The sequence below is a fragment of the Falco biarmicus genome, chromosome 9 (assembly GCF_023638135.1).
Source record: "Falco biarmicus isolate bFalBia1 chromosome 9, bFalBia1.pri, whole genome shotgun sequence".
Taxonomy (NCBI): domain Eukaryota; kingdom Metazoa; phylum Chordata; class Aves; order Falconiformes; family Falconidae; genus Falco; species Falco biarmicus.
The window spans coordinates 31238033-31264085 of record NC_079296.1 but is presented as its reverse complement, the minus strand read 5'-3'; the positions used below and the strand labels follow the sequence as shown (position 1 = coordinate 31264085).

Here is a 26053-nt window from a genome sequence, read left to right as displayed (position 1 = left end):
GCACAGGCACATCAAACGCTGCTCCCAAGGAAAGCACAAGCTCCAAGTCTGAAGGGAGAGGGAGCAGGACCAAGATGCCAGCTTAGCTGAAGAGGAAGCAAGCGCCTTTTGAACTGCCTGGCAGCAAAGCCCTTCACCTCTGCTCCAGTTCACACTCCTGCAGCATCACCTGGCATTCAGGCAAGATGCACCCTGTGACCCTGACAGCATGGCGCTGCACAAAGCATATGATGGAAGGGGGGGGAAACAAAACTGCAACACCGAACTTCTCCTACCTCCACCAGTGGTGCCTGTTTGCTGCCACAGCATCAGGGCTAACCATGGATGAACACACGCTCTCCATGACCTGGAGCACGTGGCTGTGCCAGGCTGGGGAAGTGATGGGTGGACACTGGGGACTGCCCCTTCTGGGAGATGAATGAATGAAGGGGGATCTAGCAGCTCCTTAAAACCTGGTTGCGTGGACACACGTGTGGGGTTAAGCTCACCCAGCTTAGAAGCAGCTACCAAGGGGCACTCCGGATCAGGTTCAAACTTCTCCAGAGGGCCTTCCTGTGCTACACAAGAACCAGCCACAGCTGCACCCTGCAAGAGGTTGCAGGGCAGCATTCGGGTCAGTGACCAACGCTGCTTGGAACCTACCATGGAGCGGCTGCTGCGCTAGCTAGACACCCCCAGCAGCGACCCAGCGCAGCCCGCAGCACAGCCCTGCCTCCTCGGAAGCCCAGCCCAGCAGCCCCCTTCCCGCTGTCGCGCCCGGCCTCCTCTGCCTCGGGGGAGAAGTCCCCTGCCCCAGCGGCTCCTCCTCCCAGGTACCGCAGGCCGACACCGACCACCACGCCTGCGTTTAGACCCTCCTCACGGCCAGACCCCCGCCGCAGCAGCAGTGCGAGCTGTGCTTCCCTCAGCCGCCCGCCTCCGAGGCTCGGAGCAGCCCAGCCGAGGCGAGCTGGGCGCGCCGCTGCCCGGGCAGGTACGGGCCGACTAACGCGGTGGCTGGACGGGCGCCAAGGCCGCGGGCCGCGCGGAGGGACACGGGCCGTGCCGCAGCTCCCCGCTCCCCTCAGGCACGGCGCCTTCCGCGCCCGCCGCCGCCTCCCCTCCCGGGCGGCCGTCGTGCTGCAGCGGCGGCCCCGTACGCGTGGCGGCGCCCGCGGCCGCCGGGCTGTGGCGGTGGGCGGCGGCGGACCCCGCGGTGCGGAGCGGGCCGCGGCCACGCCGCTCGCCCCGGCGCCTCGCAGGCTCCTCCCTTCGCCCCGCACCGTAACCTGGGCCGGCCGCGGCGGCGCAAGGCGCTCGGCTCGGCTCCTCTCCGCGGCGCCGCCGGCACCTGCCCCCCTTCCGTTGCCCCTGCGCAGGCCGCCCCGGGCACCGAGTCCCGGCGGGGCGAGGCCGGGCGGCGGAGGACCAGGCCACTCCTGCCGCCCTCCCTATCCCGGCGGCGGGGCGGGCGCCCCTCGCTTTGTCTCCAGTACCGGCCGGCGGGGCCGCTCACACGGATGCGAGACCCGGTAAGCAGCCGTCGCCTTGCCTGTGCGGGGAGCGCGGGGCAGGGAGCTGGCGGGGCGCTGCCCCCCCTCCTCCGCCCGCCGCCTTGCGCCAGCGGCCCCGCGGGCGGAGGGAGCCGGGGCTGGCGCCGTGCCGTGCCCGCCGCTGCCCCTTCCGGGGCCGGGGAGCGGCGGTAGCCGCGGCCGGTGCGAGCTCCATCAGCCCCGCCGCCCTGGCGAACGCCCCCGGTGCCGGTCGGCCCGGCCCATCCCCGCCCCGGTGCCAGGTGCCGCGGTCCCGGCAGGCCTGCGGGAGACGGCGCTCCCGCGGCAGGGCGGACCGGGAGGGGGGGCGCGGAGCGGAGGGGAGGGGGGGCGTGGGCCTCACGGTGCCGCCGGCCCGCGTCGGGGGGCGCGGGGAGGCGGGGGCCGGGCAGGCGGCGGGCCCCGCCGCGCCCGCAGAGCCGGGCGGTGTAGCGCGGTGAGGAGCAGGCTCAGGCCGGCGGCGTGTCTGACAGAAAAATCAAGGCTTTCAGCGGTGCGCTCTGTTAATTTCCGTGTCCACGTGGAAGATTATCACGGGAACAGAAAGTGGAAGATTGTAAAAAGAGCGGTGGTGGTCGCTGGGCGCCTGTGGCTCAGTGAGCGGTTTCTGCCCGGTTTGTACCCCCTCATCTGACCCGCCAGGTGCCCCCGGAGCGCCGCAGGAACGCAGCGCGCCCGCTCGCAGGCGATGCGCTGCCCTGTTTCAGAAGGGCGGCAAAAAGTCTCTCCTGCGGCGATTTCTCTCAGTTTGGAATTATTTTTAATACGCACGTGGTTCAGAACGCTAGTCTGAAGAGTCATGGGCAGGCAAAACCCCACCTTCTACAGAGGAGAGAAAGCGGTGCACCTCAGAGTCAGGGATGGGCTGTAATTCCCAGGGAGTTCATTCCCCAGGCAAGGACTGCTTTGGGGAAAGTTCTGTCTTGGCAGAAGTGGCCTTTCTCCTCGTTGTAGGCTAGTGGTTGACTGTCCAAAGCTGTGGTTTGCGTATATTTGATAAGTTGCGTTAGACCAAGTCCAAGAAAGTAGGATATGGACTCAGAAATTCATGAAAGATCTCTAGGACAATGGAGTCTAGCTCAGTTGTTGCAGGTGTTGCTGAGGCATTATGTTGTGTTACTCTGTAACATCTGGATTTTCTGAGGTACTGCATGCATTTCTGCCCGATCCATTGCATGTCTAGGTGCTAGAGGTATGACTAACTAAACCGAAGGCCACTGTTGACAAGTCTGGAGTTTCATAGATCACAGAAGAGCTTAAGAAACATTCCTCCCAAATCCTGTGTAATTCTGTAGGCACAAATTTCATAGTTATGCTTTTATAAATGGCATTTTAAATGGCTTTAAGTGCAGGGGGTGTATTCCGTACTATTATGTTTAAAAATAGGAGTCAGTGTCTCGCTCAGTCCTGCAATCGTGTATTACTGATACTGCTGTGGGGATACTGTGAAGGTAGTTCTCATGTGGTTTTCTTTCTGTGCATGAAGTATGCTCAAGGTCAGCCCTTACTGCATTTCCTGGAAGTTAATCACCAAGCTGAGGAAGAGTATAGCTCAAGGTGAGGGGTGTCACAAAGTCTGCAACTGCTGAGGGAGGGGCAAGGTGACTTACGAATGAAGACACTGAGCAAATGTTGTATAAAAATAAATATTTGATCTCAGTTTGCTGGATTTGTATGCATAGTGGGTTTTTTTCTGTTCTTATCAGACTCCTGAGATTTTATTTCTGTATCAAAGGTTACATTTCCAGTTTGTGTTCTGAAACTTAGTTTGCTGCCATGTAATGAAAGCCTTTGTCTTTTTAATAAATATTTAACGTTTAGTTTGCCAAGCCAGACAACATATTTTCTAGTCATAGTTTCCATTATAAATAGAAGTATCAGTCCATGAAAACAAATGGTCTTGCTTGTACAGTTTCTGAACGATACATGTGTAGTTAGGCTTAGTACTGTTGCATAGGCATTCCTTTTATAAAAATCCAGCATTTTCAAATTTACAGAGATGATGATACCTGATGGTAACTTTGTGAGTCGGGCACCTGCTCAGACACAACCCGTTGCCTACCACTTCCTACTCGCAGCTCTAGATGACTCACAGTTCAGCACACAACATATGGAATTGCATTAGGGAAGCTGTGGGCGCACTACATAATCAATGCAGAAAGTAGCTTCTTCTTTTAGCATCCCTGAACCACTGTCAAAGGGCTTTCAGAGGTGTCTAGCTCTCTTTGTTGATGCAGAAAGGAGATTGAGTAAGTTGCAAAGACCATTGAGCTCATCCTGAAGGGAAAAGCAAATAATTTGGAAATAGGCTCAAAGCTTCTGTGCATAGCTTCACTGGGATGAGTAGCCTGTTGGACTGCAAGTGTATGAAATGTTAGCCACAAATCATTGTGCTCAGCTTTGATATTCTGGATAATTCAGCTGACTTCCAAGCAGCCCTGTGAGCTGACTGCGTTACAGTCAGTGCTGCTATAAAATATGTGCTTACCGCTGTCAATCTCAGCAAACTCACAAAAGAGAAATGAAACATTGTACCTACCCAAGTAGAAAAAATGATCTAAAGCACACTGAATTCTCCTTGTAGAGCCAGATATTCCTGGTTCTTTTTCCCCATCTGCTCATAGCACGAGACATCCTGAATCATCTAGGATAGGACAGGAGGTCAAAGACTTCATTATGAAATCAACTAACTGTATTAGCTTAATACAAGTACCATACTGCAGAAACACACCAGATTAAGTGATAGTTATTTGTACTGGTTGACCACACTCCATCCTGTAGATAATTATCACTATCAGTTTTTTACCTGCACTTTGCTTACTTAACCACTAGTGTACAAAATAGTCAGAATCTATTGAACTAAGGCCCCAAATTATTTTTTTCTAAACTTGGTGCCACAAGGCAAGCTTCATTCTTTATAAACAATTTAATAGACTTCAGGTGAACTGTGAATTTGTATGTCAAAGATGTCAGTTAAATTTAATAATTTTTTTTTTGTCACCTACATCATGAACCAGAAGAAATAAGACAGAATAGGAATTTATCATCAGATAGAAACAGAAATTGATGGTTGCAACTGGTTACTCACCCAATTAACAACTGTCCTTGTTAGAGGTTATGGAGTCTGAAAGTGGTATAAAATTAAGTAACAAATATTGCCAGAAAAATCATTGCCTTTTATAGGAGGAACAGGAAGGTTCATAACCCTTCTGCCCTAGTGGGACTTGGCCTCTGAGAGAAGTAGGGCTACAGGCAGAAGAATCTGTGAAACCTGAGGATTTGCAAGGAATCATGCCTCCTTTGTTCCTTGGACATCTGTAAAGTGTTGCAGACCTCTGTGCTGATTTTAGCCACTCATTTGTTTCCCTTAGCAGCACAGCTTCTTGTCCTCATGGTGGAAGTTAGTGTTATCAGTAATGTTATGTATTGCAGGTATCTTTTCAGTATTTCAGCTGAATCCTCAAATAACAAATAATATTTCAGCAGCTATTTCATTTATTTCTGGCTTACTGTGCCCTGGTACGCTAATTTTCATGGGGGGGTGTTGTAGATTTCCTGAAGGAAGCAAATGGCATTTTTTCTACACCATGTCTAGAACATCCTTTCAGGGGGTCCTTGGAAAGATGCTGTTCTGTCTTACGTAAGTATATATCAGTGACTGCCTAAGTAGGCTATTGCTTGTAATCCAAGATATTCTGACGCTGGCGATACTTTAGCCATTATGTTAAAAATGCTTTTCTGCTGAAAGTGAATGGTTTACAAAAAAGGGGAGAGGGAGGGAGGGAGGGATTCTGTTTTGTTTTGACACAAGAAACTACAAGAGAAAGAACTGTCAGCAGTTCACAGATGCATGTTTCAGTGTTCAATAATTCCAGTCTGTTTTTCAGGACATTTAAAAGTGACTAAGATCTTTATAGATAGAGCATATTAATAAATCTGGTAGCAAGCCATCATCTATGTGTACAGCTCAAATGCATAGGGTTATGTTGTAGTAGGACAACCATACTAGATCTTGACTTTGAAATAATCTGCATAAAAATGAAAAAGAAAATAGGTGAAGGCCAGAGGTCTCCTCTGTGCTCTGAAACAATGCAAAAAGCCTGTAGGTTCTACATTCATATTTTCTGTAGGGAGTAAAAGTCAAGTGCTTGCATGTGTAGTGCTGGACGTTATCTGCATGTTGTAGTGGCTTATCAGAGTTTTAGCAGACCCAGTAGCAATCTAACATTATTGAAGTAGCTTCTTAATGCAGTAATGTTTGTTTCTATTCCAAAGGTAAGACTGTCCCTAGAAAATGGCTGGTCAGCGGTATTCAAGTAGCTATATTAACTAACTACAGTCATCCAGATATTTGTAGAACAACTTTAAAAGTCTTCCAATAATTGTTCTGACTTTTTTTAACTGTGGGAAAACAGACCATTGTCATCTGCATTTTCTTTAGATGAAAATAAAGCTCAGTTTTGTGATGTAAGATACAGCATTGAGTGGCATAAGCATATAGGCAAGACTTGGGTTTGGCACATCTGTGTATGGAGGATATCCCTGCACATGATTTCTCCCTCTCTGGACCCAAGCAGGTGAAGATGCTACTGTCTGTACGCCCCTGGCACAGTCTGTGGAGAGACCTCTAGGCAGCGTGCTGGGAGGTGGGTGGGACCAGTGGGTGGGAAGCAGAGGGTATAATCCTGACCCACTTCTAGGAGAGGTGGTTGTAAAGCTCAGTAGCTGCCTCTGTGGAGGAGCTAGTGGAGCCTGGGAGGAGGTCTTGGCAATGCTGTTTACATGGAGGCATGGCATTAAGGGGCAGTGTTAAATTGTAAACCATTACTGAGAGAGGCTTTTCTAGAGCCAAGCTTAGTAGCTCCTACTATGAAGAGCAACTTCTCCATTGAAAGATTTCTCAGCAAGTGGCTCCTTGTGGTGCTGCTTTTCACTGAAAGGCCATTATGCTGGTTTTGGTTGAATGGTTTGGGTTTTTTTTCCTCTGCACAAGTGAATGATCTTGCCATGACATTCAGTGCTTTGTTGTTTTTTTCCAAAGAGACTAATTACTATACTAGCTGAATCACTTGCTCTAACAGTGAACAGTTGTTTCAAAAAACATGTTGACACATGAACATGCTGTTTCTTTTTGGAGAGAACCAACAGAAGGCAGTTTGCTATTTAGGCTGGGGTTTAGCCTATTTTATATCAAACCCAAGTATGTGTATAAATGATTATGTGCTGTGCCAATACATGGCTTGGCATTTCAAAAAGAGCTGAATGAGTTAGGTGCCTGTATTTCTAACCTGTTTTTCACAAAATTCACTGGAACATCCATTTCAAAGTGCAGAAGTACAAGTATCTGCATCATGGGTGACTTATTGGCACTTTTGTCTTCATCTGGCAGTCACTGAATGTGCCCTATTTCAAGTTAGCTGAGGCAATTTATTTCCATTATGGGTAATTAAGAGGTGGGGGTTGCACTTGCTAATTTGGCTGTTTTAATGAGAACTGGCCCCTTTATGGTGTGAGATCCATCTTTATTCTAGGATTCTATAATCACCACACTTCCTAGTGTAGTAAAACAGAGTATGACTCTTCTGATGGCAATCTTTAAGCAGGGTTGTTCTTACCATGGGATAAAATGCAGAACAGTGCTCTCGAGTAGTTTAAAAGTGGAACTGTGCCACATTTTAACTCCTGTATTAGCAAATATCTCCAGATATACTATAAAGATCCTGATCCCAATGAACTGAAGTGAATTATTTTTTATAGGAATCACATCTGGGCTTTACATCCCACTGAATTATCAAACAAAAGAATGAGCATTTCTGAAGTAATCCACTATTAAAAACATGCGAAGAATAAATCATTCCTAATGCCCCAAGAACACTAGAACCTAGGCTCTGAATGAAAAAAAGTGCTGTGGACAATTGGAACACTGATCTCTTTAATGCAACTTTCTAGTGAAAATACTGGCCAATGTTAGTAACAGCAGTGAACTCAGTGTGTTGTGACTAATTCCCTGGGAATTTAAAAATATGTTAGAAAGAGGAAACTAATGTTTCAGAGTAACTAATAAGTGTTTCAAAGTAACTAATGTTACAAAGTGGAAACTAATGATTAAAGCAATAGTTATTAAAGTCAGCCACTTCATAAATCTAAAAAGCTCATTCAACATTTCAAAACCTCTTCTGAAGAACTAAAGAAGGAAAATCAGCCTCAAGATCACGATAAGGATTTGAAATTCAGTCCTCATGCTCTGCAGTCAGTTTCTGGGAGGTGTACTGCTACTTCGAGCTGTCTTTTCCGGAATGTTTGAGCAGTGCAACTCCTGCTGTGGTACTGCCAGTCACTGCACACATCCTTTGGCAGAGCACAGTCCTGCTTAGCTTTGTTGTCATTGCTGATACAGTCATCTCACATAGTCAGGTTGTATCTGTGTAGGACCCGCCATGCTACATAGGCATTTCAGTCATAAGAATGCATGGAGATACAAGCTCTTTCTGCCCAGGCTGTGAGCTGGCTCCACCAAGGCATTGCAAACATAAACTGTGTAACTGGAACAGTTCATACCGTGCTTGAGCTAGTAAGTCTTGCTGTGCAGCCATGTGTGCCACCTTTCGCTGTCACAGTTACATAGCTTGCAGACCGAGCTGGGCCGTGGCTCTCAGGCTCGGAGCGCAGGCAGAGGGCTCTTGTCTGTCTATATCCATCTGTCCCAGCAATCGTCTGAAAGACGCCAGCATGCAGCAAACTGAGGGCACTGGAGAATTTGTGATGAATCATATCATACCTCTCAGAAAACCATGATGGTTTGTGTTTGCATTCTCCGGATCTTCTCATACCACCTCTGTTTTATTAGCCTACTCTTGAGGTGCTTGATATGTCTTGATATACTTATTCTGTCTTCATGTACTACTATTTGCATATACTTTTAAGTTAAAATTGTGCTCTCAGCTTTTCACTTTCCGGCTACTTGGTACTGTGCTTGTTAGCCTGAACAGAAAGAATGACTTTCGATGCCATTTGAAATGCTGGTTTTCTCACTTTGCTCTGTTTTCTGTGGGTGAAAGCCTTTGATTTAATAAAGCTGGATTTTACGAAGGATTAATGCATAGTATAATAAGCTGGATCATATGGGAAAACAAGTGTTTTTTGAGGAGGAAATGGGATTTGGTGAGGAATGCCATTACCAATCAACTCAAGAAAAGTTTCCTAACTGTTGAATGGATGTTAGATATTTATATTCTGATGATGACTCACAGAAGATCCATCGTTAGAAAAAGCTTGATTTGCATGCTGAATGTCCAGACATTTCTTCTTAATCAAACATTACCCAAGCCCATCGAAGTTAGTTGGAGCACCTGAAATTGTAAAGCAGAAAAATACATATTTACTCTTACAATTTAGAGCACTTTGCACTCTGATAGACTAAGACAGCTCCAAGCTAGCGTTGCTACTTATTTCCTGTGGTTGGGGTTGGAGTGTAATTCACTGTATTAGCGTAACTATTTTGCATATTTGAATGTAATTAGTTTGTTACACAGTGAGGTTCGATATTTTAATTTCTATTTGTTCTTGTAGAGGGCAATACAAGTGTATCTCCAGAAGACAAGGAGTAACTCATCAGGACTGGGCAATTCTTGCAGGCACTGTACAAGCTCTTGGGGTGTGTTTTCAAAGCGAGCTCATAACAGTCCAGGACAGCGCTGCCTCAGAAAGTGGCAAGTCTGTATTGCTGGTTTCATGTTTCTGCCTCCTCCCTTGCATTCTGAGTTTGAAAAGGAAGTAATTAAACTAAAAAGTGGTTTTAATTCGGATCTGCTACAATTTGCCTTGAAGTCACAGGTGTCAAGAAAATGGAAGTGCAAAAAAGCACGGTGGGGGTGAGGGAGCCCCTTGGCAGTGTCATGGCCTTCGCCAGCTGAAGGTGATTGTGAAGCCGCGCCATGCAGCACATTATGCACAGAGGCGTTCCAGGAAACTGGCAGGCATGCCTGTGGTGATGTTTTTAGTAAAACATAACTTTCTGCATTTTAATAGCTTATAATTCTGCCCAGTGTGTCCGTGTATTAAGGATAATATATTGGAGTGCAGTTGTAAAACTGCCCGCATTCTTTCACATTCTTTTTACATATTTTTTTTATTACTCTGCCACCTGTAATAGCTGATATATTTGAGTCTTATTTGGTATTTTTGTAAAAGTGGTACAGATTCATCCTAGTATTTCTTCTTTATTTACAGTGTCTGGTTTCTAATGTGTTTCTGAAGCCAAATTTAAAAGTCAGTTTCCTCTTTTAGTTGCAGTGATTCTTTTACTAAGCTCTTTCACTGTGGCTTGGCTTATGCTCTCTGCAGAAATGCTTCATCCTTTCAAAGCTCTGACACAATTTTGAGGAAGTATGAGTTTCTCCTGTTACCAGATGTCTCCTCTTTAAAATACCTGGTATTACAATTTTTTTTATTATTAACGCTTATTTAGGTTAAAAAAAAAATCACTGAAATGACCTGTGTTTATAACTTGAATATTCGTAGAGGCAACCAAGATGAGAAATGTTTGCAAGTAAAGGGTTCCATGGTGCCTCCCTGTGCCCCTTCCAAAGAGATTTTGGCTGGGGCATGCCATAGGCTTCTTTAACAAAGACCTCCTTGGGAACACTGGCTCAAAAAAACCCAGACGGAACCACCAGTTAGTGGCTTTTGTGTTTCCCACTTGCTGAGCTAACATTTTTCCACCTGCTTACCAGCTAGGTTGAAAGGTCTTCCAGGTGTGGGAATCGTTGTCCTCTGTAGGGAAGCATGTCAAGAGCATTTGCTTAAATATTCATTTCCTCACTAGGCTTTAGAGACAGTCCATAAAGAAGAAAGTCTTGAAAAGCTGTTTTCTTGATCAAGAAAGCAAGACTGCTAACTGAAATAGGGAATTGAATAGACATATATTTCTGCAACCTTTACTTTTGAATGCTTTTTTTTTTTTTTTTTTAATAAATTGAATTACTAGACTACTCTGCACTTTGTCATACTTGGATGCATACTTTAGACCAAAACCAGCCTTCCATTCAACTATCATAGATCTCCCAGTTGCTTCTAGGGGAAATGAAAAAAAAAATTCACAAGTCATGAGTGAGTGAATAAATGGTTTTGAAATACATGCTTTTTAGCTTTGCTTTTTTTGCTTTGTTTTGGGTGGGTTTTTTGTGTTTTTTGTTTGTTTTGGGGTTGGCTGGGTTTTTTTGGTTGTATTCCTGAGCCACACAGAACATATGAATGCAGAGTCTGTCATTGAAGGTTTTATTTCTGCTTAGAGTCTGAGCTGCAGGGGCAGAAGACTAAGATGAGCTCTGCTCTGGCCAAGCTTTTAGCCCTTTCCTTTCACAGTCTACCACATCTACAGTGGTTCGGCTGATGAAGGGTTTCAGGGGGAACTAGCCATAAGGTAGTATGTTTCCTGGTATAGGCTAAAGCAAGATTGTTTCATTATTGTTGTCCCATGGGGCCTTTCTACACTTTGTGAATAAGGAATGAATAGTCTCTCGTGCCAAGCTGATCATTTACACCAGAGCTCCATGTATGTAAAATTAAATTGTTTAGAGAACTGTTTCCATTAGCATTGATCTCTTGGGTATATAGGCCATGCTCCACTTTTTTCTTGTCACTTGTGCAACCATTTGGAATACTTTAAATTAAAGATCAGGTCTTGAAATTGAATCCATAGACCTGTGACATACCTGATGATGAGAATAAAAATCTTGACAATGGGGAGCATGAGTATAAAGTCAGGCAAGAATTTGTTCGCTGAGATTGGGAAGTTGTGCATAGAAGTGGAGTAAGATTGATTTAATAAGATGGAATGAGTATACCAGTAAGGGCTTTTACAAGTAGAACGGGATGATTCTGATTGTGTAAAGAAAGCATATTACTTAAATGAGTTTAATGTCTCCTGTAATACTTGCAGCAATGGTTACAACTGAAGACTGATCTAACAAATACCGTTAGTTTTTGGAAAAAATGAGGAAGACCCAAATATAGAAATCGATACTTGAGAAATGTAACCAGCTAAAAACACATTAGGGTTGTTTTTCTCTAAGCCAGAGTCCTCTGGCCTCTAGAGAGAGGTGTGCTGAGAAAATATCTTTGCTGAACCCATTCTCTATGCTTTTACAAAAGCATAAAGCATATTTATTGCAATACATAAAGTGCCTTTGACATTTAGGATCAAATCTGTTTGGACTGAGTGCACAGAAGCGAAAAACCACATTAGGAGCTCCATTTTCATATTTCCAGTGTAATTTAAATAATTCACTTCCCTTTCAGGGTTGGGATTTTGGGGGGATTTTTTTTTTGGTTTGTGGGGGGGCTGCATTTTGAGTGTTGTTTGTTTGGTTTTTTGCTGATGACGTCGGCATGTCTAAATATTTGTCTTTACTTGTTCAGAGCTGTGCAAGGAGCAATTACCTCCAGTTGACTCATCAGAATTCGTTGCATCTTGAGTGTTGTTGAAGTCAGCAAGCTGTGCAGGTGGAACAGATGGTGCTTGAAGTATTTTCTCTGCTTTATATTACTGATATGAGTTTGTGTGCTAAGTTTTATTTTTAATTATAGGCTTAGCAGGAAAAATTATGCCAGATTCACACTTTATAAATATGTTTGTCAAAACATATGTTCAAGGAAGCAGAGATTCTGTGATTAGTCTTGGAACTGTTGAGTTTTTTACTTAATGCTTGAAAGTTGGGGGTTTTTTAAGTTGCTGCAGAAATTGTAAAAATAATTTGTTATATTGTGTCCAAATCCACTGTAATAACATTAGAACAGGTCAGCTAGTCCACAACTATCCTGTAAGCCCCATGCATTCCCATTTTGAATTCTAGATGCCTGCTAGATTGTTATTAAATATGTAAGTACTGTTATGCTGAAGTAATGAGTGGGTGCAGGCATACAAACTTATGTGACATTTGAATGTATTTCTAATCTGAATTACTTATTTTTTCCAGCACATGGCTGCAACCAGCATATCTATGTTCAAGTTTCCCTTGGGCTAATAAACTGTAAGATAGCTGGCTGCAAAAATTGAGCACTGGATTGATACTGCCCTTTGCAGTCGGATGGAGACTTTGGAGGAAAAGAGCAGTCTCTTTGGTTTGCAGACAGACAACATGGAACAACCATTCACTGTCAGCTCGTTGGTTCGTATTACAAAGAAATGCTTTAATGGCTGAGCACCCTCTCTTTCAAATAGGGAACAATTCGATAGAACTGTTTAGCAGTGTTGGCTGTCAGCTACAAGGGTCTCTTCCAGCATGCTGCCAGTTCCTCCCACTTTCTGCCTGATGGTTTTGTTGGAATTTATTTTGTTTCTACTTATGTGTTTTGTGGGGTTTTGTTTTGTTTCAGTGATCAGGTTTTTAAGAAATTGAACTGAACATTGTGAATAGAGAAAGTAAAAATTTTCATCAGAGGAAACAACTTGCAGTAGCCAGTTATTTAGCCACTTAATGGGAAAGTAATGATTATAGTAAGCAGCTAAGCTTCTTTTTCAGTAGAGTTAGTTCTGACTTCTTAGGCTTTAACTGCCTCATTTGAAACTGGAAATGTTCATTTGAAGTGAACTATTGACTGACCAGAGGAACTTACTGCTCTTCATTAGCTGAACTATACTCAGCAGTGATACCCTATGCATCATGTAATAGGAGTCTGAGTATTCAGGCCCTCCATCAAATTATGTCAATACCTTAAGGCAGAACCTTGCAGAATTTCATGGGCAGGGGATTCTAAAGAGGACACACATTGTGTTGCCTTTGATCATTTTTACAGGGGTTTACTTAATTATTTTTGTTCTGGTATGGGGAGGGGGATGAGGTCAGTTTTTATTTGTAATTGCAATCACAGTTTATTTGCAACTGAGAAACATACTGGAATGTTTCAACTGTGGCTAGTGGTGGGGAAACCAATGCCTATTATGAGAAAAAAATGAAGATTTCCCTTGAGTTTCTTGAATGAGAACACTAAATGAAAGTGAAATGTAGTATCTCGTTCTCTTTGCTAATCCCTCTGTTCTTTTTCAGAAAAAGCTAGTAGCTATTCCTGACCATACAGACATCTCTGTGACCCCAGAAGAGAGAGTACGTGCGTTAAGCAAACTTGGCAGCAATATCACAATCAATGAAGACATCACTCCACGCCGTTACTTTAGATCTGGAGTAGAGATGGAGCGGATGGCATCAATATATATGGAGGAGGGAAACCTGGAGAATGCTTTTGTTTTTTATAATAAGTTCATAACGTAAGAAACTGTTTGTAGTCGTTACAACTTATAATTCTGAGCAAACTGAAATGAAGCGTTGCAGTGAAAACAGGGCATCCCTTTAGATTATGAGAAAAAATGTTCAGTGTGTTCTTGCAGAATAGCTTTGTTCTCTGGAGATCTCTACTCTAACCACAGGCTTTCTTATAATTTTATTTCAAAAGTTAGTATGGTAGTTCTATCCATCTATTCATCTATTAACTGCTGGGCGTGAACTATCCTAATATACAGAGGTTTAATTTTACTGTACCAAGCTATACTCTGAGCACTGTTTCCCACAGACTATTCTGCATCTATCAGCATGCTGGTCAAATACAGCTCATGGCTTAAAAAGCAATGTTAAAAGAAGATTTCTGAGCCTTTAATATAACTATAGCCCTATGAGCTTCTGCTAATCTTGAAGATGCTGGTGTTGCACAGCACGTAAAAAATCATGAAAAAATGGGCTTTTGCCTCTTTTTACTTCCCCAGAGGGTTTAAGTATAATTTATTGCTTCTTACTCTCAAACCAGCCAGCTGAAAAATGTATCAGTGGCAGATTTAAACCTCTTAACTAGCTAGTTTTGCTGTAGGTTTGATTGGTTCGTTTTCTTACTTCTGAAAGGGTTTTTTTTGGTATGTATATTTTAAAACATTTGTAATAGGAGACCTCTTTCCCCTCCCCCCCCCGCCCCCTTATTTTCCTCATGCTCTGAAAGCTAGACCAAACCTTGTTTAATTCACTTAATTTTAAATCTATGTGTCTCTATAAAAAGAGGGTGTGGAAGTAAACATTGTACCAATTGCTGAAAGAATGATCACAGCTGTGTGTTCCAAACTCTTTGCAGCTGAGTGTTGACATAATTTAGATGTTTGGGTAGTTTAATAATACTGCAGTTAGCTGTGCAGCTTGGTCTAGTGAAAATAACAGCTTTAATGATAGTCAGTGCTGCATTCTGGAGTTCTTGTTTAAGATTCAGCATTTCAGCTAAGGAAAGATAAAGACAGTGGAAATAGGATTTATTAATACTGACTAGGTGGTAGATGCTTTTGAGGGCTATTTTTAGGTGCTGGCTGCTAGTTAGTCCTTTTTTTAACCCAACCCACTACTAATGAAAACCAAATTATATTCAGATGTAGAAAATAACCTGCTGTTATTACCCTGTGTGTCCCATACAAGCCAATACAAGAATTTAAGTCTTAGTTTAAACAAATGTGTAGAAACCTGCTCCAAGTCATTTGGAATTTGTTTAACAGTTATGTGAAACTGATTTTTCTGCCAACATAAAAGCTGTTGTGGGTATTCCTCTGGCTACTGAGGTAAATGCATGCATGTTTAATTTTCTAGGTTGTTTGTAGAAAAGCTGCCCAATCACCGAGACTATCAGCAATGTGCAGTACCAGAAAAACAAGATATTATTAAGGTAGGGTTATGGTTTCCTGGCCTTTAAGAATGTTTGTCCCAGAATCTCTCCGTTGCCAGCATTCCTTTTCCCCCACTGCACACATAGCCCACGGCAACCACCACAGCTTGAATTTTTGATACCTTTCTCCACTAGTCATTCATGTTTTGTTTTGGTTTAATCACTTGATCATTACTGGAAATTAAATTACCATCCTAAAAGGTGAACAAGAATGGTCTCTGGATAAGTTGGTAGATTGTTGGAAACTTAGGTATAATTCTTTCTTAAAGTTTACGTATTAAAAATACACTAATTTAACAGTACTTAGATTCTGGTCCCAGTTATGGGAGTGGATGATGGTCCAGACTGACTATTGCAGAGGGAGAGAGAGATGTGTGGCATTACTGGTGTCTGTGCAGTATTTGCTTACCTTGCTAAATAATCAAAGTATATTTTTGCTTTCTTTATTACCAAATATGTATTTACTTAGTTTTTACTGGATTTTTTCCCTCCACTTGTATTCAACATAGTTTTACTCCCCATCCTGCTCCCTCAAAAAAAAAAAGAGAAATAGAGAAAAAGAAATACTGAGCTTAAAGCAGCTGGAATTGCCCAATGGGAATTGTTAGAACAAGAATGAGTGTCTCCTCCTTCATGCTGTCATATTTGCATGCTTTCTCTGCTGTTAAAGCTGAGTAATGTTATATTCAAAGCCAAAATGCTTCATACCAAATTTTTTACTGTGGCCCACAATCTAGGAAAACACCCCTGTTGAGAAAGGGCATCTAACACGCTCACTCCTCTTGCACTCAGTAATGGTCTCTTTCCCTTCCTTGCCTACAGAGCCTCTAAATTATTTTGTAGTAGCCTCTGCATCAGTAGAAAACGTAGGGCATTGCTTTTGTTTTACAAACACCATTGTTTTGTCTCCTGGGGCTGTCACAGGAAACTACAGCTGTAGCTATCTCTGCAGATAAACGTTCTTTTTTTGCCCCACCTGGAAATGGGCGTATTCAGTCCTATTTCTGTCCAGGGAGTCCCAGAGAAAAATGTGATGATCCTACCTGAAACATTGAAAGGTGACTTATCTTTTTTTATAAGTCACACTTACAACAAAAATGTTAGTCATTACACACCTATTAAACAAAACAGAGACAACAAATTGCTAGAAAAAGGACTAACCTTTCCTTGAGATAAGAAGCAGTCATGTCACACCTTTCACTGACATAAATTAAGTTTTATTGAAATCACTGTACTATAGAAATTTCATAAGCTGATGATTTAGTGTGTATTTCCTCCTTTCTTTCCTGGGAAAAGAGCAGTATTTTCTTGTATTTTTTACTTTTTAAAACCTCTATTACAGCTGAGTTTGTTTTCCAGGTGATTTTTCTAAAAAGTGAAAACTAAACTTATCTTTCTCCCCCATCCCACCCCAAAGAAACTGAAGGAGGTTGCATTTCCACGGACGGATGAATTGAAGAGAGATCTTTTAAAAAAATATAACTTAGAATATCAAGAATACATGCAAAACAAAGTAAGTTTTATATGGTTGTTAAATAATTTTTTGTTATGAATATTTTTGTCATATAAAACTTCTTAAGAATTAAGCAGTAAAATGCCAGTTCTACAAGAATGTAATCATTTCATAGGCTGCTTAGAATGACTTTTCACTTCTCAGATTCTAATCAATTGGTCATTTGAAAATTAGTAATACAAGCATGCACTTGGAAATAAATGTGCTGTGATATTTACTTAATATCCAGATAGGTCTTTGGTACACTCTGATTCTGTTTTATAGAGGAGATTGTTAATACACTTACATGAGTATGCGGAAAAGGTCCCTTGGCTCTGAACGTGCTCAAGTTTGAATTGATCCTGTTTGAGTTTTTTAAGTAACCGTAATTACTTGTGTATTGAAGTCACTGAAAATAAGATCTGTAGTTTTAAAAACTTCTCTTGGAAAAAGCATCTGGGTTTTTTTTTTTTCCCTTCCCTTAAAATGGACTTAGGGAACTGGGGGGCGGGGGGAAGCCACTAAAACGAACACCAAAACCCAAAGCACCCCACACCCCATATTTCTGTCATCAGTTGGTTTGAGGCTTTCTTTACTGCTCTATTTTGTACATGACAAGAAATTATTTTGCTCCGGGTTTGGCTTTTTTTCCCCCCATTTGCTTCTGAAGATGCTTGCTGCTCTCCTTTACCAGGGAGCAGGAAGGGCTGTTGAAAGCTGAAGCTTCCCTTGCTGTCTGTGAAACAGCAGGTGGCCTGGGGGCAAGGGGGCACAGACCGAGTGGAGGAGGCATCTAGGGCGCCGGAGGCTGTGCATCAGAGCCAAGTTAAGCAATCGAGGGAAAGCCGAGGAAAGAAAGTAACTCGAGAAAGTCGACCAGCCTATCCGAACAGCAGCAACAGGCAACAAAACCAGATAACAAAACTGATGATGAAATCTACCCAGAAAACCCATGTGCTCATGGGTCTCTTGTTGCATTGAAAGTTGTAAGGGCTTGTGTTTGTGCCTAGTCTCTGCCATCTCTGTTCTGAAAAGTCTTTTTCTAATTATTATAATGGGCAAATGAGGCCACTGCTGTCAGTACTGAAGTAAAAGCACAAAGCACGACAGGGGATATAGTTGCATTTGCCTGCTCAGCAAACAAGTTCCAAAAGACTTAATTTTTAATGATAGGATTTGATGGTTTTATTAAACAACTAGATTGCTTCTTTGCCTTCATTTTTTGTAGCTTTTTTTAGCGTTCTGAGAATGTCACTGTTTTGCATGTTTCAGAACAAATGTAAAACCGAATTTCTGAAGAAACTAGAGCATCAGCAGCTAATAGAGGCAGAGAAGAAACGAATTGCGCATATGCGGCAACAGCAGCTTGAATCAGAACAGTTTCAATTCTTTGAGGATCAACTTAAGAAGCAAGACCTAGCTAGAGATCAGAAAATCAAAGAAAGCATGGTTATGTCTGAACAGATAGATGGAAGTATGCTGTCTTGTATTTCTGTACCAGAGAACAGTTCCTTATCTACTACGCTGCTTGAGAAAAAAGAGAGGAGCAGCACATCTGGCTGTGTTGGACACTCGCCTCCAGTAACCCGGGTCTTAAAGCCAGCAGCTACTTTAAGTGCTGTTCAGAGTAAGTGCAGAGTTTTGGGGGTTTTTTTTCTATCTGCCTCTTTGCTGCTTATAGCAGTCCACATATTGCATATGCATATGTGTTTATTCACCGTAAGAACATCCATAGTGAAATAAGCATGAATAGGTTGGTGTACACACAACCGTTCCATAGACTTTCTTCATTTCAAGAGAGGAGATTAGTCGCAGAGTTTTGCATTTTCCAGTTGAATACCAAGAGATGGATTTAGAGATTGAGCTTTAGTGTTCCTGTGGAATGAAGTCTGAACCCTGTTGTGGACCTCAAGTGAACAGAAGCAAAACCTGCCGTGGTTCACCCTGGAAAGTCCTGGCCTGGGAGGTGGTATCAGCTCACTGTCACCTCAAGGGCAGGCTAGTGAGCCTATCTTACAGGCTGGTGACCTCAATCTAGGGTAAAGTGCTTGTGCTGTAGATTTATTTTCATTAGAAATCTGTGATGTGATAAGAATAATTCCTTCACTTTTAATAATTTCCTGTAACTGTGTGTATTTCCTTATTTTAGGGAACTTCACTATGTAAGCTGCAAATTCCTCTTTATCTCTCTCTCTCTCCCCCCTCCCTTTTTTTTTTTTTTTTTTTTGTGTGTGTGTTTTGTTAGCTCAATTGGCTGAAGCACTCAGAGGCGTCATTTTGCCCAGGGATCTCTGTCACAAATTTCTGCTGCTAGCAGAGGCAAATACAGTAAGAGGAATAGAGACATGTGGAATTCTCTGTGGAAAACTGGTACAGTTTAACCCTCACATTTGTATGGGGAAAGATATATTTTATAGTGCTGTATTTTCCTGTAATGTATCAATTTCAGAGCAAAAGCAGATCTAAACAATTAATGTTTAACATAATTAACTTCATATAATAACCTGAGTGGCTATTTCAGCAGTGTGGGCTTGCCTTATTGGGAAAGCATCTGATCAAAGTACCCTGCTGTCATTATAAAATGTAGCAAGTTTTTCAGCTTGCTGTACAATACAGGCTTTTTCGAGTACTTTCTCTGGCATTCATCTAAGGTAAGTGAGGTTTAGTTGCAGGACAATGAAATATAAAGACTGTTAGAATCTACTGCAGTCATCAAATTCATAATGGCACAACAAAAAAGAAGAAGAAAATCCCCCTGTCAAGCTGTAGAACATCTGACTTTTCAGGGTGTTTTTTCCTTTGACCTCATTAACACTTAATGTACTTAATGTCTTTTTAGAGTAGGGAAAGATGGCATGGCTGATGCTGGCATACAAAGAATTTTAAAGATGATGTCCAAGTGTATCTGAATTGTATAAAGAGAAAGAATAGCAAAAGTAGTGATGTTCCAAGTTTCACAGAAAATTATTATAGTATTCTCAAACCTCTTTTCTCATCCTATTAATTATTTTAAAGGACAAACTTTTCACACTGGTCTTTGAGAACATTTCAATACGACAGTCTTGTGTTGCTATTAATACTGCCCTGTATGTTTTCATGATAAAATGCCAAGGCATATTTGCAGGTGCAGTAAGTCAGTACAGCTGCACTGGAATCAGTGGAGCTATACTGCTTTGTTCTAGCTGATAGGCTGACATCTTTCAGGTTCTGATTCAGCATTTATTCGTTAGTTCATTTGTCCCACTCTTAAGTCGATGTTTGTTTTACAGACACATAATGAATTTACTATTACCCATGTAATAGTGCCAAAGCAATCTGCAGGACCAGACTACTGTGACATGGAGAATGTGGAAGAATTATTTTGTATTCAGGATCAGTATGATCTCCTCACTTTGGGTTGGATCCATGTATGTATGTGCTCGTAGATTCTGGCTTTTCTGTATCAGCTCTGCATATTATGTGGAAGAAACCCTGGGAATAACAAGCTAAAGAAATAACTGGAATAATCAAAATTAATTTGGTCACGTAATTCTAATTGTAGTGATGTAAATGAGCACTAATGTTCTCCACAGATGGGTATTTCTTAATGCAGTTGAGGCATCCTGTTGACACAATGGGTCTGCTTTTGCCAGTGCAACTTTTGTTGTTTATGTCAAGTTAGGAGTATTTTGTTACTTTCTAACATCATTTATTTTTCTACTGTATTCAAAATTTGGGGGGAGGGTATTGTGTTTTTAAATTTTATATTACTGCCACTCTTAGGCTTTTTGGACAGTCAGGTAATTTCCCTTTGTCTTGTGCTTCTTCATTCCACCTTTCCGCCCCATGATGAGAAAATTGCTTGTACATCTGGTTGTGAATGTGCCTCCATAAATCTCATACTGAAAAGCCACCCTAACAGTGGAGAATCTGGGTTAATAGGAACTTACTTAGGAAACCAAACTGGGGAAGTACCGATGCTTTCACTTGTTACAAATTGTTGTTCCTTCTTGAATGTATGTTGACCTTGATTTGTAAGAAATATTTCATATGTTGAGTTTTCCCTTTCTTTTTGTAGACACATCCAACACAAACTGCATTCTTATCCAGTGTTGATCTTCATACTCATTGTTCTTACCAGCTAATGTTGCCAGAGGCCATTGCAATTGTTTGTTCACCAAAGCATAATGAGTGAGTTCTGATTTTTCTAAGTAATATTTCAATATTTTCTCCTGCTTCTTGTAAAATTTGATCAAATGCAAACAGCATATATCAACTGTGATGAAGGGCTAGAATTTTGTATTATGAATTTGTTTTAAGTTGTTTAGACTTGCATTCCAGTCAGTTTCTACACACTGTTGTTTCTGGTTCTCTCTCCTCCTCCCTTCCCAACCTCAGGGTTTAAATTTTATTTACTTTTATACTCTGCTCAATCAAGAAGTAATGACAGGAGCTGTTCTTCTGGAGACCTCATTGCCAGTGCCCTGCCACAGGCCTGTGTTCATTCTGTCTGGTGAAGGCAGAGCAGCGGTTAGATGTATTTCTCTAGGATGATATGAAAATTGCAGTTTGGAGAGTAGAGGGATAAAGATCACTTTCTTGATAAGGTCCTTTTTTTATTTTATTATTTCATAAGATACACACAATAAGTATCTGGAAAAATGTGGAACTGTGTAAGTATTAATGTGAAGGTTTATAATGGACAGGTTGCCCAGAGAGGCTGTGAAGTCTACATCCTTGGAGATATTCAAAACCTGACTGGACATGGTCCTGGGGAACCTGCTCAAGGTGATTCTGCTGGAGCAGGAGGGGTGGACTAGACACTCTTCAGAGGTTCCTTCCACCCTCAACAATTCCGTGATTCTGCTTTGGTGTGCTCAGCGTTTCAGGGCCCAAGGGCTAACTCCACTGTTTTAGACTGCATTTCTCTAGCCTTTCTTTCTGGCCTTCCTGTAGATGGCTTCTATGAATCCCATTCTGGTTGCCTAACTTCCTATACGGGCCATTCAGGCAGTGAAGCTATAAATAGAGATCGAGTGGCAAGTGCACAGCCACTAGGCTTTGTAACCCAGGGCACACCTGCACGCCTCCCCAAATCTCTGGTCTTCCAAACTGCTTTTATAGTTTATGCTGATACGCTGTAACCACCTCTAACCTGTTACTTCTACCTGTAATGTTTATTAATCAGGCGCTGTCCTGTAGTTATTGGGTATTAATGTTTTTTACAGAAGGGAGGGGTTTCTAACACTTTATTCAATAGCCAAAAGTGTTAGATCATACCTATGCAGCAGTGCATTTTCTAGTGCTTTGTACTACTTGATAACCTATAAGAGTAGGGAGGATGTGTACTCTCACCAGTCACTTACACAACTAGCTTAAAGGCTGTTCTCTTTTAAGCTGCCCCTCTAGAGTTCAGCGAGTGAAACGCCATCCAGAACAGCCGTTCCTGGTTTATATCTGTTCCTATATAAGCTAGCCTCAGCCTTTAACAGTCTAACCTGCCTAATGGGAACAGCACCAGTACTGTGATTTTTTTTTTTTCTTTTTTTTTTTTTTCTCTCCCCTTCCTTTCATCATCTCTTCCTTTACAGGAATACGTCTCCCCTTGATTTGAAATATCTGTAAGAATCCAACTCAGCCTTGCCTCCTGTGTATCAAAGGTCACTGAGTACCATTCTGTCATCCTTCTGTTAAGCTAAGCAATTTGTATGTGAAATCTTAGCCATGTATTATGGGAGCAGTATGTAACAGGAATTTCATCTTTTGCTTTCCAGCACTGGCATCTTCCGACTTACAAATGCTGGAATGCTAGAAGTTTCTGCTTGTAAAAAGAAGGGATTCCATCCACATACAAAGGACCCTAGGTTATTTAATGTAAGTATATAATCCAACATAGTTTTGACTATTCAAATTCTTGCTCATGCTTCTGCTGCAAGCAGGAATGATACATGCTTCAGATTAGATTTTTTTAATATAATTTGCCCCTCATCTTAATAATTCATTACCCTTACTTTTCTGACCAAGATAGACATCAGGAGTCTACTTAAGTAGTTAATAGCAGCCATGAGATGAGTGTTAAGCACTGCAATTCAAATGGTGGCTAACCAGAGGCAGTTACCATTAGTCACCACTTTTACCTGCTTTCAGAAGAAGCAAAAGCCACAGTTTCAAATGGGAGTTATTCCTGAGCTCTTCAGTTTTTAAACAAATAATTCAGTTCTTCTCCTCAACTGTAGTGTCCCAATAGAACATCCCAGCTGCTAAAAAGTGCAGCTAGGAGTAGATTAAGCACCGTTTCCTTCATTGCCCGCAATTTTCGCCAGGCTTCTCATAAGCCTTTCTCAGTAACTCCCCTATCTTTTGATGTTTTAATAGCATAGTATGCTGTATGCATGGCTGGACAGTATTGTCAGTCAGAATTATCAGAAATGTCACTGTTACGTGGAAGACAGCAATCCTTACCTTTGAGTAACTAAGATTCCTTTTTCTAAATGGGGCTCACTTCAAATACAGAGCAACTCATATAGCTCAAAATAAAATGATCAAATGCAGAGAAGCAATGCTGAAAGAAATTGGAAATTACTTCTTTGTTGTAGATCTCTCAGAATGTCAGTATTACTCCTCAAAAGAAGGATAGGCTGGGGTTCCTCTGTTTTGTTTTGTTCTTTTACCATTAACTGTAGGGATAATGAGAAGGTAGTCCAGCTTTGAAAAATTTTAAGACTTTTGTTCCAGCTGGGCTCTTTTTCAGTGGCTCTTTACAGACTTAGTTCATCAATTAAGTTATTGGCCACTTGAACACATTTATAGTCATTAGACACACTGATACGTGATACCAGCAAACACAAATATCCTTTCAAGTAAAATCACGAGAACATATTGATATTCCAACCAAAACAGTAGTATCACAGCCTCATTTCCTGGAGGAAAAATATCAGGGGTTACAGGAAGCTTCAGGAAATCTGACTAATACAATCCGAATCTGCATCTGGTTTCTGGCAGAAACTCTTCTCCACAGACTCAATACAAGCTGTTACTTAGTCATGACTGTGTCTAAAGACACAATTTATTCCTAAATGCTTAAAAAAATCCATCATGTTGGCAGACACAGCTGAAGGCACTGCAGGAAAAGAACATATTTCACACTTTCCTTGAAGCTATCCCCCATGTATCTGTTCTAATGCAGCGCACAACACCTTCCTTCTCCATTTCAGGTAGCTCATGCTGTACATAAAGGATAGCACAGACTTATTATCTGTTTCACAGGCTAAGCACTAAACAATACCCTCTTTAGAAACTTATTTCTCATTAGATGTTATAGTCCGTGCTTTACTCGGCAGCCTATCCCTGTGACAGTCAGGGTCACCCACGAACAGGCACAGTGGCAGGTTCAATCAAAGCTGTATAGAAAGGCACAGTATTAAGCAGGCTCAGGAAATTAAAGACAACGGTATCCTTCATATGCTATTTTACTGAAACTGATTTCTGAGTAATGGGTTCACTTCTTCTGCAGCCATGTAGCCATGTGGTTGGAAAAGACATAAAGATAATTGTGCTGGATCTGAGGTGATACAGATGGACGATAACGATGTTAACACAAATGGCCAAAACAGAAAAATGGATTCCTGTTTTTCCTATGTTTTCAGAAATGACTTTTATATTTATACATTTTAGATTGAATGGTTTGATATTTATTGCTCTAGACTGTTTTGGAGTTATTTCATGGCTCTGTCAAGATGGAGTTCAGTGGCATTACCCCTGAATCTGTCAAATCTCACCTGTAAAATGCAACAATAAAAGGAACTTCAAACAACAGTAACTATTGTTTCTTTTGTCACTTTTTGGCATTAATTGCTTTCTGAGAATGAGATGTTTTTAACAGTGGTTAGCTTTTTGTGACTTCCAGCTATGTACATCGCTTTACTGCTTCAGTGAATACACGTTATATGTAGTAGACAAACACATCAGTTTGGGTGATTATTTTTTTCCATCCTTGTATAGCTCAAGTTTTGGCTAGGCTGTGAAGGAGAAAACACTCAGGAAAACAAAATCCTTTATCTGAGGGCTGACCCTCATCATATCTTGGGGTAGCAGAGATGCATCAGAGTCCCTTGGAGAAATGCATCTTCTCCAGCAATCCTTCAGTAGAAACATTTATTTGAAATCAAGTTCTTATCCTGAAAGGGATCTAGCTGGAGTTAGAAGGAAAAATCATACGAAGTTATTTGCTCTTACAAGAGTTTATTTAGTGTCTGTTCCAAGAACCTCGATGACCTAAACTTTAAATAATAAGGTTAGTACAAAAAAGGTTTGGAACATGTGCTAACAGTCAGCAGCTGGACAAGATCTGGAACCCAGGGGTTATGCAGACATGGTAAATAACAGGTGCTGTTACAAAGAGCTTGTAGTTTGAAAGATAATGAGTAACAGGCAAGTGAGGTAAATTACTGAGTTTAGACAGAAAAATAGGTAACAAAAATAAATAGCATTCTTTAACCTACACAGTACTGAATACACATGGCAACAAGTTCCTTAGAACTGACCTTTCCCAGGTCTGTTTCAATGAATTATTTATTCCTATATATACTTCTAAGACAGTATTATTCTAGTTGAGTATTAGTTTTGATATATTTAAGACTATAAATGGAATCAGAAAAATCACAGAAAGAGAAAATTATCTAAATTATTTATTATTTAATCTACTTTGATTACATTACACCCCCCCAAAAAAATGTTCTGAAGAAAAAGTGTATTAAGCCAGCTTAATTACCCTTATAATCACAACATAAAAATAATAGGCTGCACTTATCTTGAGGGCATATGGTAGGAAATCATGTGTTCAATCTAACACTAGTGTTTAGATATGCTCCCAAAGGAACAGGTTTGGTTTAGGGTTTGTTTTTTTTTTTTTAAGAAAACACACTGAACTGTTGTAGTATACATCACACACCTCTAGGCCACACGTAGTAAGAGATTACCTTTCCCAGCATGACAGCTATGAATTAAGAAGCGATGTGGATAGATAATATTTCTGGATAGAGCAGATGCAAAGGAGAGAGTGCATATGCTCATCCTGATACCAAACAGATGCTATGCTCCTTTGGTACTGGCCAGAATTTTTGAAAAATCAAGGCTGGTTCTGTTCGCAGACTAAAGTGTTTTCTGAGGCTCAACTGTGAAAACGTGCAGCCTGATAGCTGAGCATTTTCTAGCATTGGTGTCACGGAGCAAAGGGTTCCCGCTTTTTCTATGAAGCCCGGCGTAGCGTAGTAACAGACTCGTGTCACGAGATGGAGCTTCAAACCCGCTGTAACGGTACCTCCACAAACGCGTGGGTTGGTTTTTTGGTTGTGGTTTGGTT

General features: G+C 41.7%; 1 protein-coding gene across 2 annotated transcripts; it reads left to right on the top strand.

The window, feature by feature from the left end:
* Positions 1-1181: 1181 nt before the first annotated feature.
* STAMBPL1 (STAM binding protein like 1) lies at positions 1182-24507 on the top strand. 2 transcript variants are annotated; one of them, XM_056350988.1, is made up of 11 exons: positions 1182-1511; positions 12509-12700; positions 13580-13797; positions 15146-15221; positions 16639-16734; positions 17986-18340; positions 18959-19083; positions 19983-20120; positions 20771-20883; positions 22467-22566; positions 24206-24507. In XM_056350988.1, the coding sequence occupies exons 2-11, from the start codon at positions 12620-12622 to the stop codon at positions 24260-24262; spliced, it is 1359 nt and encodes a 452-aa protein (XP_056206963.1). In that variant the 5' UTR covers positions 1182-1511; positions 12509-12619; the 3' UTR covers positions 24263-24507. The 2 variants fall into 2 exon arrangements, with proteins under 2 accessions (XP_056206963.1, XP_056206965.1); XM_056350990.1 differs by lacking the exon at positions 1182-1511 and adding an exon at positions 6225-12047.
* The last annotated feature ends 1546 nt before the right edge of the window (positions 24508-26053 follow it).

Coding starts and splice junctions, on each gene's coding strand:
- STAMBPL1 (XM_056350988.1), top strand. CDS start 12,620: ATGGAGACTTTGGAGGAAAAGAGCAGTCTCTTTGGTTTGCAGACAGAC. Junction 16,735..17,985: donor AAGAATACATGCAAAACAAA/GTAAGTTTTATA, acceptor TGCATGTTTCAG/AACAAATGTAAAACCGAATT. Junction 20,884..22,466: donor TGTTCACCAAAGCATAATGA/GTGAGTTCTGAT, acceptor TTTGCTTTCCAG/CACTGGCATCTTCCGACTTA.